The sequence below is a fragment of the Macrosteles quadrilineatus genome, unplaced genomic scaffold, assembly GCF_028750875.1.
Source record: "Macrosteles quadrilineatus isolate MER2022 unplaced genomic scaffold, UCM_ALF_1.0 Scaffold_1__1_contigs__length_201487025, whole genome shotgun sequence".
Classification (NCBI taxonomy): domain Eukaryota; kingdom Metazoa; phylum Arthropoda; class Insecta; order Hemiptera; family Cicadellidae; genus Macrosteles; species Macrosteles quadrilineatus.
This window is the reverse complement of record NW_026542594.1, coordinates 149,396,489-149,410,421: the sequence shown is the minus strand read 5'-3', so window position 1 is coordinate 149,410,421 and position 13,933 is coordinate 149,396,489. Positions and strand designations below refer to the sequence as shown.

Below are 13,933 nucleotides of genomic sequence, written 5' to 3'. Positions count from 1 at the left end.
ATTTTACACGTGAAATGAACTTTAATAAACTATTCATAACCAATTTGTATTTTAAAGAGAAGTTATTACGTTGAATTGTTTCTACCATTTTTAAGTAATGTTCTCAAGTTTAGTTTTTATATCTCTTCGGAACACACATAGGTCTTCCTCGTCTGGTTTCTTTTGTGATTGATACATGTTCTACATTTGACACATTTTCTTAATTAAAGTCACAGTTTTTGATAGTCTTGTTCTTCATTAGAGTATTGTTTTTGAACCGATAAATCCATCCAATAGTTCTAACAGCTTTCTTATATGTTGAACAATTCATGTACAACCACTCATTGTCTGTAGTATTGTTAACAGCAGAAATAACAGTTCTTTTCTTTTTGCTGTTAATATCATCCTCATCGTATAGAGTTTCATCTTGACGAGGCCATTTTTCTGGAGATGCTGTAATCCAAGTTGGGCCCTCCCACCATCTTGACTCAAGTAGTCTCTGAACAGAGCATCCTCTTGAGGGAAGATCAGCTGGATTATTGTTTCCGGGAACAACTCTCCATTCATGCTTTGAAATTAATCTTGTGATTTCTGACACTCGGTTGTTGACGAATACATTCCAATTATCTTCCCGTTTAATCCATGCTTAAACTGTTGTTGCATCAGTCCAGAAATAAGTTGCTACATCATTTATTCATTTATTCGCTCAGCGCCGGTCATAGTTCCAAGTCAAAAACGATTTTCACGAAAACGCCGCTCGCCGCTCAGGTGAGTCATGCTTCAGCTAGGCCTAAAATGACAGGGAAACAGCAGCAAACATGCGATACGGGTCGATACGTGAGGTGCAGTCCAGGGAATTTTTGTGGAATGACCAGCACGGAAGTTTTAAAACACTTCAGTCACCATAAAAGTATGGAACAAAGTTAGGGTTAAGGTTTTTCTAAAAACTAAGTTTTTCATTAAAGACAAACAATTGTCAGATAGTAACAATAGTTGCAATACGTCTTGCAGGTAAGCATAGTTTACCATTTTCGACTAAACTGACTCAAAACTGGGGAAATTTCATGAGCGTTATAAAAGTGCCGCTCGTATCGTAGCCACCACCGCCGCTTACGTGCCGCTCACTACTCGCCGCTTGTATCGTACCCGATGCCTTACTCTCAGGTTTTGCGCTAAAAGGTGTATGTTATGTATCATACAAATTATGTAAGCTGACTTCATTTCCAAATAAATCTGGTTTATCTTTACAAACGAGCTTTGTGGTCCATCTTAAGGCATGACTTCACTGTTTGAAAACTAATGTTTTATAGCAAATATTACTATGAACTTGTGAACTGTTCACATAAGTTATTTTTAAAAAATTTTTACAAAAGTGGAAGATTCCGCCTTTTTTGATGGATGTACTACACCTCTCGAATCCACGAAGACACTGAAATAAACAACGTCTGCGCATGCGCTAGACCGAGTCGGGACGGCCCCGTGTCGACCTGTGTGAACGTGTCCATAAGAGACCATGGTGTTCAAGAGGTTGAGTACGGCCCGACGCCGCGTCGTCGCTTGATGGATGTCGTGATGTCCACGGCCACCGTGGACGGCGCGGCGCCGTGGTCGATACGTGTGAACAGTTGCATTTACAGCAATGCTATTGAATAAACACGACGTCGTGCCGTACACGGCGCACGGCAGAAAGTCGATACGTGTGAACGAGGCCTTAGTGACACTTCGTTTTACCCCCACCGCAGAAAACCTGCTGATGAAGGAAACTTTCAATTTCCTTATCTGGATTCCTACTAAAATATTTCCATACACAAAACAAATTTATTTCCCAGCTTGAACAACATTAGATTTTTATGATTTAACAAGTAATTAGGTTTGCTGCTTTGGGATGAGTAAAAAGTGTTTCTCTACAAAATGTTTAGTATAGGGTAAAATAAATAAAATTCGCGAAATTTTGGACAAGATATATCCATAAACAAGCAAACTACAACAGTTATCTTAATGTTTATAAGAATGGCATAGGAATTTTAAATTTACAATATTAAGAATTAAAACTCAATCTCATTACATTAAGTTTCTCACACCCTAAACCTTCTACCAAAATCTCATGAAAATCAGACAAAAATTAATCGCGTCCACGTACTATTGTTATATGTATACAGGGTGATTGATATAAGTGTGCCAGCTGTTTTATTCGAAAACCATAAGAGATATAAAAAAAGTTAAATGGTAAGTGCCTTGGACTTTTTATTTAAAAAATTGTAGTAAAGTCGAAAAAATTATTTTAGCCGCCATTTTTCCAATATGGCCGCCAACTTTGATTTTTCTTATGGAACATCCTGTATTTTATGATGTATTCTGGTAGAAAATGTAATTTTAAGACGATTTTATTCTTGTAATTTTTTTCATAAACCTAACCGTTTCAAAGATAATAATGGTTTAAGTTGTGAAATTTTGAATGGTTTTCGAATAAAACAGCTGGCATGCTTGCTTAGGCCTGTATCGAAACTCTTTCTCATGCAAAAATTTCAAAACTTTAACCATTATTATCTTTGAAACGGATAGGTTTATGAAAAAAATTACAAGAATAAAATCGTCTTAAAATTACATTTTCTACCAGCATCATAAAATACAGGATGTTCCATAAGAAAAATCAAAGTTGGCGGCCATATTGGAAAAATGGCGGCTAAAATAATTTTTTCAACTTTACTACAATTTTTTAAATAAAAAGTCCAAGGCTTTTACCATTTAACTTTTTTTGATATCTCTTATGGTTTTCGAATAAAACAGCTGGCACACTTATATCAATCACCCTGTATAACAATCTGAACCAATAGTGTTTTTAGCCACTGTGCACATCAAAATGAAAAAGTAAATCGGTCCCGGGCCTGGGTCTTTCCATACCACCTATGTTAATAGCAGTGTTGGGAAGTAGCGCGCTACAAGTAGCGACGCTACAGTAGCGCGCTACTTTTTTTGTAGCGTTAGCTGTAGCTACGCTACTTTTAAGATTTTGTAGCTTTAGCTATAGCTAGCTACATTTTTAAAGTAGCTGTAGCGGAATTTAAGCTACTTTTCTCGCTACATTAACATTGTTTGAGATAGTGATTATTATCATAACCTCAACCTTACGTGAAACAACCTCTTTCAAACTGAGATTTTCAAAAAAATTAGGCCTACTTTCTTGGCTTCATACAGCTTGACAAATAACATATGTTTAATATTCATTTGTTTATGTTGTGTTTGTAAATATTTACTTTTGGTTTTATAAAGATAGTTAATGCCAAACTATGACTTTTAATTTATAATCATGGCGCAGTCGTAAAGTTTAAATAGAAGAAGAGAAAGTAAAGTTTAAATATTATGGAGTTCAATAAACCAGATCCACTGAACCTATCGGAGGGAAACATTTCAGACAAATTTAAACAGTTTAAGGAAGAAATCTACATTTACTTTATTGCTACAAAAACAACGAAAGAAAGTAAGGAAATTCAATTAGCCAGACTGAAAAATCTACTGGGGACAGATGGTTTGAAATTGTACAACTCAATAAAAGATGAGTCTGTGGTTGAAACTGTTGAAAACGTGATGAAGACATTGGAAAAACACTGTGTACCAAAACAAAATATGACCATGAGCATTCATCTTTTATTTTCAAGGAAACAACTACCTCATGAAAATTTTGACTCGTTTTACGCAGACCTCAGAAATCTAATAAGATGTTGCAAGTTTGAAGAACAGGAAGAAAAAATATTGAGAGCACTTATAATTCTAGGAGTGAATAATAAAGAGTTGCAGGAAAAACTACTAAGAGAAGATACAAGTTTTGATAGAGTAATCAACTTCTGTAAAGCATCTGAACTTGCAGAAAAAAATGTGCGACTTGTCAATAATAAAGGTAAAACAGATCAAAACAATTTTGAAGTTGACACGGTCGTGAATTCTAAATTTACAGATGGACAGGGCATGAGTGCAATACGACGTTTTAATCAGCAGCAGCAGCAGGGGTATAACACGTCACAAGGAGGTTACAACAGACAGGTATGCGAAACTAATAATTGTTATAGATGTGGTGGTATCCATCATGGAATGTGTCCTGCAATAGGAAGAATCTGTAAAAAATGTGGTAAGCCAAACCACTTTGCTAGTGTTTGCCGAAATAATAATAAATTCCTTGGTTCAAAACAATGTAATAATTTGCAAAATGTTTGTGATAACAGCATGTCAGTTGAAGACAATCATGAATCAGACATTAATAGCCTTTGTGTGGTTGATAGCATAAAAAATAAAAACGCTTGGTATAAGACTCTTCTGGTAGAAGGCAAAGAAATAAAATTCAAACTTGACAGTGGGGCAGATGTCAATGTATTGCCATTTCGCTATTTAAGAAATCTAAACTTGCCTAGTAAATTGAAGCCTTGTAACACCACATTGCAGTCATTTGGGGGGTTTTCCATTAAGCCTTGTGGTATAATCGATGTTCAAATTGAAACCGATCAAAAGATTGATGTAGTTAGTTTTTTTAATTGTAAAAAATGAAAACACAGTACCTATTTTAGGACTTGAAACATGTATTAAATTTAACCTACTAAAACGAATTGACAGTGTCAGAAATGAAAATGGTTGTAATACCGACCTAGAGAAAGAGAAGTTAAAAATCTTTGAGGAAAATAAAGATGTTTTTGAAGGATTAGGCTGTTTCCCGGATAAATGTAAAATCAAAATAAAAGAGGGCGCACAACCCACAATTAGTACTGCAAGGAGGCTACCTCTAAAAATTAAAGATAAGTTTAAAGAGACCTTGGACTCTCTTGTGAAAAGAGGCATCATACAACCTGTTGAAGAACCAGTAAATTGGGTAAGTAATGTTGTTGTGGTGGAAAAGCCCAATGGGTCCTTAAGAATTTGTATTGATCCAATAGAGTTAAATAAAAATATTGTGCAAGAGAAGTTCACAATTCCAACTTTGAATGAAATTTCTCCTATGCTAAACAACAAAACTCATTTCTCCATCTTAGATTTAAAGGATGGGTTTTATCATGTACGCTTAGACGAGGAATCAAGTAACCTTTGTTCTTTTGCAACTGTATTTGGAACATATAAATTTCTGAGAGCTCCTTTTGGTCTGTCTTGTATGCCTGAAATGTTTCAAAGGCTTGTAAGTAAATACTTTGGTGATATACCAGGAGTGTCAGTTTATTTCGACGATCTTTGCATAGCAAGCAGATCTAAAGAAAAAAATGATAGAAACTCAGAAAGCACAAAAGTCACATTATGATAGAAAGTCTTTAAACCGTGAAGATAGCTTTACTGAAGGGCAGGAAGTATGGGTTCAAGATGTATTCAATAAAACATGGGATGAAGGAGTAATAGAGAAGAAACTTCAACAACCCAGATCTTATTTAGTTTCTATTAAAGACAAGGGTATAAAGAGAAGAAATAATAGATTTATAAAAAAAAGATTAGGACTCCAAGCTCAAGGGGAAGATGACAAATAACATATGTTTAATATTCATTTGTTTATGTTGTGTTTGTAAATATTTACTTTTGGTTTTATAAAGATAGTTAATACCAAACTATGACTTTTAATTTATAATCACAGCTGGTTGCAGCCGTTTCATTCCCTATTACAAGTACAACGTTGTGTGGACATGGAGGCTATTAAATTAGTGTTATCCACATTTTTGGCTCTCATTTCCTTAATTTACTACTCTATGATTACTGTCAGATAAAATAAAATCGCTAGTTGCAGACGACGTTCAAACGTTACCGGTGACAAGAGAAGCTATTGAATGCTTGCAAGTGATTAACAGGGAAATTAGTTATCAATTTAGTTTCTTTGTTATATTGATAGTGTTTCAACTTGGGTTTTAATGGAAACCAACACTAAACCTTAAAATAATGAGAAAGCTGGTCTAGCTTCAGCTGTTGATTTGTGGTTCATCATCACAAGCCCTTCCTTGGTTAGATTACGAAGATTTTTCAAAGGCTTACTAAATTAACAAAGAGGAAATTACCTGATGAGATTTAAGATATGCCTAGACTACATGATAATTGTAACGAAAAAATCCCCATATAACATGAAACTTAGATTGAAAAAATAGCATAGTTTACTCCTGCTAACAGCTCTTGTATAGGACTATTCCTAGGCTATGCTATGATTTAAGACGAATACCAAGTTCCAAGTTCAATTATTAGGAATATATCTGTTTAGTCCTTGAAAGAACAAGCCTACTATAGCCAACTTGTTACATAGCCAAGTAGACATACATGTTATTTTTAATTTACAAATTTCAACATGTTTAAATCAAAAGCCGATTTCAGAATAGGTTGCTGAATACTGTTTTCTGTACCAACTAGGTTGAAGCACAATTGGCCCTATGCATAATTACAATAAAGGATGATTTCTTGACATTGAAAAGTGTTATTCATAGAACAAAAGTTACTTATCATTATGGTTAAAAGTTATAGCAATGTCGTGTTTAACATTAAAAGTAAAAAAGGCAATAAACTCCAATTTCAGTAGGCTAGGCTCTGTAACACAAAAAAGTATTTTTAAATAATCGTTTTACAGTTTTATTGGTCTTAATTGTTGATATAAGACATCTATAAATGAATCTATATATTAAAGAAATAAAATGAGCTTTTAAAATATAGTTTGGTTGTATGTCCTTTGAACTTAATGAAATTTACATATAAGATGCTTACAAATAATGCAATATTTCAAAATAAGTAATAATATGATGGAACACCCAACAAACTTATTTTGGTTCTGTTGTTGTAATGTTAGGTTTATATAGTTGCAATTAATTTTACATTTACCTAATGTGCGTGGAATAAAAAGTAACGTCTTTGGAAAAGTAGCTAAAATTGTAGCTATAGCTACATTTCATTGTAGCTGTAGTTGTAGCTAGCTACTTTTTCGGAACTGTAGCTGTAGCTGTAGCTAAGCTACTTTTTTGGAAATTTAGCAGTAGTTGTAGCTAGCTACATTTTAAAAGTAGCTTCCCCAACACTGGTTAATAGCTACTTCCATATTAGGGACTACTTCTTATAGGGAAATTCGCTAAAACAACTTGGTGAGGTGGAAATAAAAATAAAACAGATGGAAACTCTGAATTTTTAACTAGAAAAGTAAACAAACAAAGGTAAAGAGAGTTCTGTTGCTTCTCAACCAAGTAAATAATTAAAGGTTAAAATAATTATAACAGTAAATCAAATAAATTGTATATACTGTTAACATTTTATATCAGCTAAATAAATGTACATAAAGGCTATATTTGCTATATTTGTGTGTACTACAAATATAGCATGCTAAATCAGTTTAAATTAGGCCTAATATGAAAATAATACTTCTTTTACATAATATCCACTAGTATAGGTATTAAATGTTTATTTAATAAAATAAATGAAGTAATACAATTAACTCTAACACACACACTGCGCCTCTGCGAGGTTATAAAAATCAAGCAACAGACACAGTAAACATTATCCATGAACCGGCAACCGGGCTCTCGAAGTTGTGTTGGGCATGTACAATGGGAAACAATGCCATTGTTTGCGCTTCCGTTGGTAACGCAGATTTTCAGGGCTCGATATTGCCGCTAGGAGAAGCACACTACTAGGCTAAAAAACGCCTACGCTAAACTCCATATGTTTGCCTATCTCATTATATTACTTCATCTATGATACAACAACAAAAAATTATATATTTCTCATCAACTTAATATAAACAACAAAACATCATTTATTTGTTCAAGTTTCAAATACAAAATACATAAAGTTTTTAATGTTAAAAATTGTCTTAAATATATTTGGTATTCAGATTGGTTCATATGATTATCATTGCCCATATTATAATTTGTTAAGTATAAATTGTTTGTGGACATAAATTGATGGTGTTTTTCAGACTGCTCAATAAAAGTTCAAAAATTAGAACAAGAACTCCAAAAATTTGATGCATCTTTATCTCCATCAAAAGAAAAAAAGCAGCCGACTTTAAATTTATCTTTAAGCAGCTCACCAAAGATGCCAGAATTCATTCCCATAAAAAAAGATCCTACTTCAAATTCATCAAGCAGTTCACCAAGGAAGTCAGAACACATTACCATAAAAAAAGATTCTACTTCAAATTCATCTTTAAGCAGCTCCAAAAAAATGTCAGATGACATTGCTATAAAATATAGCCCACAAAAGATGTCAAAAAACATTACAATAAAAAAAGATGGACCAAAAAGCATATCCCCAGGAAAAAAACCAAAGGTCTTAAATTTGTATTCCGATTCCGACAAGAAGAAAACTACACTGATAAAAGAACCATGTAGTAACGAATCACATATCACTGAAAGCAGTTTGTTTCTTCAACCTGTCATTCAATCAAGAAATGATGACAATGCTAAGAATAACCAAAGTTCTAAAAGGGCAAATGCGCTGCTTTACAACTTTGATGTCAAAGTTGTCAACATTGTGGAACCAAAATTACCAATTAATCCAACTTTCAAATTACCCCCGGCCTGTCCTGAAAAAAGAAAACCCCCTGTTGATAAGCCTGAGATCTTCAGAAAGCCATTTAGCAGGACAAGCAAAACTCTTATTGATGTTACAAGGGATTTTGGGGAAACCGCAGCAGTTAGTGATCCAGACCCATTGTGTCAGTCAAACAACCAGGAAGATGACAATGATGATAATCAGTCTTGCATTTCGTTAGCAGCCGCCACACATCTGATAAAGTAAGTCAATACTTATCGATTTTTATTTTTTAAATACAATACATTACAATACAATATTATTTATTGTTCATTCGTTAAGAATTACAATAGTGTCAATACAATTCACTAATTGTATGTTTTAATTTCAATAATTTTTGTAAAATTCCTTTATTGTGTAGAAGGGTCTTGCGATTAGCCACTTCTTCAACTCCTGGTGTAGCTTGTTGCCAGTCAGGTCTCTCAGGTAGTCAGGTAGATGGTTCCTCAGTTTGCAGCCGGTGTAGGAAGGTTTTTTTCCCAAAGAGTTGTTCGGTGAACTGGTAGGGCAAATTTGGAGCCATGACGGGTGTTGTAGTGGTGCAGGTCTTGGTTTCTTGGGGGGTTTATTTCATCCACATACTTTATGGCTTCAAGTATGTAGAGAGACACCACTGTGAGGATTCCTAGGTTTGTGAATGCTAGTCTGCAAGTCTGTGGTGGGACAAGGTTGGCGATTCATATTTTTTGTTGAAGTTCCTCCCCACACTGTCAAGCCATATCTAAAGTAGGTCAAACCATCTATAATTTTAGATTTTTGGATTGATTAAAATTCCTTACTTATCTTGCACTGAAAAAAAAAATAGGATCCATATTTACTTGTAATTTATTCCTAGTTGAGTAGTTTTGTAAACATTTAAGTATTTGAATAACTTTGTATATTGTTTGAAAGATATATTTGCGTGTCAAGGTTAAATTGAATGCTTGGAGGAAATAAATTCATTATTTCATTTATTTCAATTTGTAATCTACATGGTGACGCAAAAGGATGGTCGGATTTGAACAGCGTAGTACTAATAGGGGGAGAGGGTCGGGTCCACTGCCGCCCATAAAACCACCTACCTGTTGGTAAGTCGACCATAGTATCCAATTTGTCACAAGATGGCTCAGTGGACGGTCGAGCACCACGTTTTTGCTGCGGAACAGTTTCTTTTTCAGAAACAGTGCAACGGTACATGTTTCGACAACTAATGGACTGGTTTCTAATTACAGTAGAGTCCCGCAAACTCGGCACTCGATAACCCGGCAGTCTGGATAACTCGGCCATCACCTGGCTCAGAAAATTTGTGATTTTTGAGTCCAAGTTAAATATGGACTGAAGCCAGCTCAAGTCAAATCAATCGCAACTCATACCAAGGATTTGTTGTACTATTTCTGATGACTTAATACTGACTAGTAATATAAATACGAGAGGTCGTCCAGTGGTCGAAACTCGACCAAAAATATGTAATGTACTCACTTCTCTATTTTCACCCCACACTGTAAATAAAACATGTGATTGGAGTTTCTTCCATTTGTTTTGATTTTCTGTTTATATTTCGTTGTTATTTCGTCACCAGCATGGCAACGCATAAAATCCATGTTAATTTTTTCAAATTTTCAATCTCATTTTTTGTGCTTATCTTTGAGCCTATTTAAATTTATAAAGGGATTCTGCACACCTACAGGAGAATTGCTTTCTAACGGTATGCGCAGATTTACCCCACGATGCACACAAGCTGAGAAAAAAGGTTTTAAAGAAACATGCTTGCCTATTAATATATAGATAGATAAATAAAAAAGGCGGATAAAAAGCTTAAAAATTGTATTGTTATTATTTTTAACCCTAGTTTCCGATAACCCTGCATATCACAGACTCGGCAACCTTCCAGTCCACATTACGCAGAGTTTGTGGGACTCTACTGTAGAAGATCAATATCACGTTGGGCGACTGCATTTCAGACAGCAGGGTCCGTCATGAACGGTAAATAAACTGGACTTCCACGAACGGCAGTTACTCCAAAAACATAGAGACCGTAAGAGCATCAGTGCTTCAAAGTCTGCTACATTCTTAGTTTTTATGTGTTTATTTTTATTTTTACATTTTTATGGTTTGATTTGATATAGCCTACTAGCAACTTTGTAACTTAAAAGGTTATTTTTTTGTAATGGGGAATTTGAAAGTGTCCAGAAACGTGTCAGTAAAATTTATGTGTAAAATCATTTGCGTTATATTAATTTTAAAAGCATCCTTTTTGGACTACCTATATATATATATACAGACTTAAGACATCTCAAATCCCGCTAATCAAAACATCCGGTTAACTTGAACCAAATTTTGGGAAACACGCTGCTGTATTAAAATGCAATGTGATCTTAGATACTAACCAGCCGACCAGCTGATACCAGTCCAGCAGACTGCGTATTTGTGTTAACCAAATTGTTCGTGAATGAATATTGATCACTAGAATAAATTGTTATAATCACATTGTCTAAGTAAGACCTAAGTAAGAGGTTAATTTATCTTGTATCGTCTTGTGACACTTATGTACCGCCTCTTAAGGCCGGATAAGTATGACCGACTTTTTTACCTAAGATCAGGCCAGGCTACAAATTTTGAAATGGGGTTGGGCAAAAATTAATTATTGGTATTGGTTTTTTAAAGAACTAATTATAATACTACTATTGGTTTATACATATATTGTACACATGATCTCCACCATATCGCGGCAAAATTGTTAATGTCTTCTGCAGTCATGGCAAAACAGAGACCATCTTCTGTGGTCACAGCTAAATTGTGAAAGCTATGTTTACTGTGATCATGGCAAAACCGTGAATATCTTCTGCAATCACTTCAATAACACAATTATCTCCCGCGATCAGTGCATACCGTGAACTGAACATAAACACTAATACCGAAACCCCGGTCTGACAGGCCCACGGGAATTTTCAAAAACACATGTTGGCAACACTGTTTACTTGGTAGATTCCATTCCCCCAATACCTTCCCCCCTTTTCCTCCCCTACCTATTGATATATTATTTGTTCATTTTGCATGGGTGCCGTGACCTTGACAGGTCGTCTGTTCATAACATGTCCGTCTCAGAAGCCCAGCGTTAGTGTATTTTAAAGCGGGGTCTCACAGACCGAGGGTTTCGGTTTGTGTGTTTCTAAGCGGGGTCCATTATTTTTCAAATGGGGTCTCACAGACTGGGGGTTTTGGTTAACGTCAGCCTAGGTGGGGTTTCGGTATTAGTGTTAAGTCCCTGTTTTACAATTGGATACAAGACAACCCTTCTGGTACGATACATTTCAGGTACTGAATCAATATACCATGCTGCTTACGTGCTACATTATCAGTTCCATTTTTTAGTGAATTTCCCATATAAGGAATAAGCTATTACTACAGGTCTCATGGTAAGACCTAGACCTGGGACCGATTTACTTTTTCGTTTCAAGGAGGTTAGCTAACTGATGTCAGCTGAGTCTTCCAGAGGACAGTATGGTTTAAAAAATCATTACAGTAGTAGTCCTACCTGTGTGTGGATAAAGGTGATGTGGGGACTTAAGTCGTAAAAACAAAAGTTTTAGACTTAGACCATGCATGGAATTGAAACAAGATGCAAAATAAAAATAAAACGCAATTTCCGATTCTGTGCATGATTTCTTTTTAGCTTTGTAGTTTAAACCAATCATATGTTAGTATGTTGACTATTAAGATAAACCAGAATACAGGATATTCCATGGCATTCGTGTGGGTGGATTATACAGGAATTGTTTGGGCCAGGTGAGCGGGATATTTGTTTTATTCCTTTGGAAATACTGATTTAGACCTAGTCTTAATATATTTTAAATTTATCCTCTAATATTTTTTATTTGGAATAGCTGGACCTGTTTTGTTTCAACTTTGTTTGGAGTGGAATTTTTAAATCACTGTAAATAAGTTGTACTTTTTGTATGAAATGTTATTTAATAGTGACACACAAAGAAACTGTCTCCTTAACGTTAAATTATGAAACCAGCAAAACTAAATTGTGTTGGAATCATATGAGGGCATTGGCCATGAACTTTTTTAAACTACCAATGAAAACATTGAAAACCATGAATTCTGCATGAATTTTTTGATCCCACTATGGTGGCAACACTGAAATTCGGTCTGGTATAAGTCTAGATTTAGTTGTACAAAGTTTAACAATAATACAGTACGAGGTGTTAGCCCGTCCTACGTACGGGGATTCAGTAGTCAGTTAAAACCGTGTACAATTCAGATCAGCTAGTTTACACAGATAAAGACAAAGTTTCTTGCAGTTTTAATGTGAAAAATCATCTTGTAAACTAATGTTGTGTTACCAAATATGTTTTTATTCCATCATAGGCCTATGCATTTTAAATCCGATAATTTCTGCAACAGCATTTCTGCAATTTTTACGATGTGAAAAGCGTTGAAGTGAGATTTGCAGCCGATTCGCACAGACACACACTGATTATAAAGTAGCCTCCAGTAGAGAGAGTAATAGTCAATTGAGAAGTGTATAGACCTAGTCAACGATACTACCTTCCATAGCATACCTGCCTCTTCCATAATTATTATCACCACAATACAACTAATATACACAATTTCCAGTAGGTCTGAATAGAAACGACCTAAAATAAAACGATAATATCCAATAAAATTCACAGTACAGTACACATAATTTAACTTTGGTGTCCTAACATCAAAACTAATCGTCACGCCTATCCTTTATATAAATTTCACTGAATTAATTACTAAATAAAAATAAGTGTAAACAAAGAAAAGTAAGAACAATAACAGTTTGTTTTGAAACAGCTGTTTGGTTTAAATAACATTCATTTGAAAAAAAGAACTGGTCACATGTAGCAGGAATATAAAAAGTAAACACGCTAGTAAAGCTAATGACGTGATTGTCAATGTTTATTATCCATATCGTTATCAGTTCTATCCTTGATAATTACCCACCCTCATTGAATAAATGTACATCGTAATTTCCATATTAGTTAATTTAAACTACAACATATTCATAGTTAAAATAAAAGTGATATTTTCACGTTTAACGTAACCACAACTGAACACGATTTCATAAAAGGATGGTTTGTCTAATTGCAGTATCCTAGGTCAATGTTGATGCTTTGTTAAATCTATGTCATCCATCTGTTTATCTTTGTATAAAACCCGGCTGAGGTTGTGGTGGTAATTTAAAATCAAGATTCCTGATTATTCTTGATCTTCTTTTTATGACATCAATATTTCCGGGACTAATCCAAACAAAGTTAAATCAGACAAACATTAATTGTAAACAAAAATCTACCATGAAGAATTAAAAAATGTAAACATTGTTATTTTCCTAATTTTTCTTGAAAAGTGTAGCAGTAAAATAATTTGCATTTATCCTTTTTATTAAGACTCGTGTACAGAGCCTCGATTCGTACTGTGG

At 34.5% G+C, this 13,933-nt stretch overlaps 1 protein-coding gene across 7 annotated transcripts in view; it reads left to right on the top strand.

The window, feature by feature from the left end:
- Nucleotides 1-13,933, top strand: part of LOC128987315 (uncharacterized) — a 168,233-nt gene that overhangs the window by 88,325 nt on the left and 65,975 nt on the right. For all 7 annotated transcript variants that reach the window (XM_054408111.1, XM_054408128.1, XM_054408144.1 and 4 more), the window contains one exon: nucleotides 7,886-8,705. In XM_054408111.1, coding sequence (XP_054264086.1) covers nucleotides 7,886-8,705 — 820 coding nt within the window. The remainder of the gene's footprint in view (nucleotides 1-7,885; nucleotides 8,706-13,933) is intronic.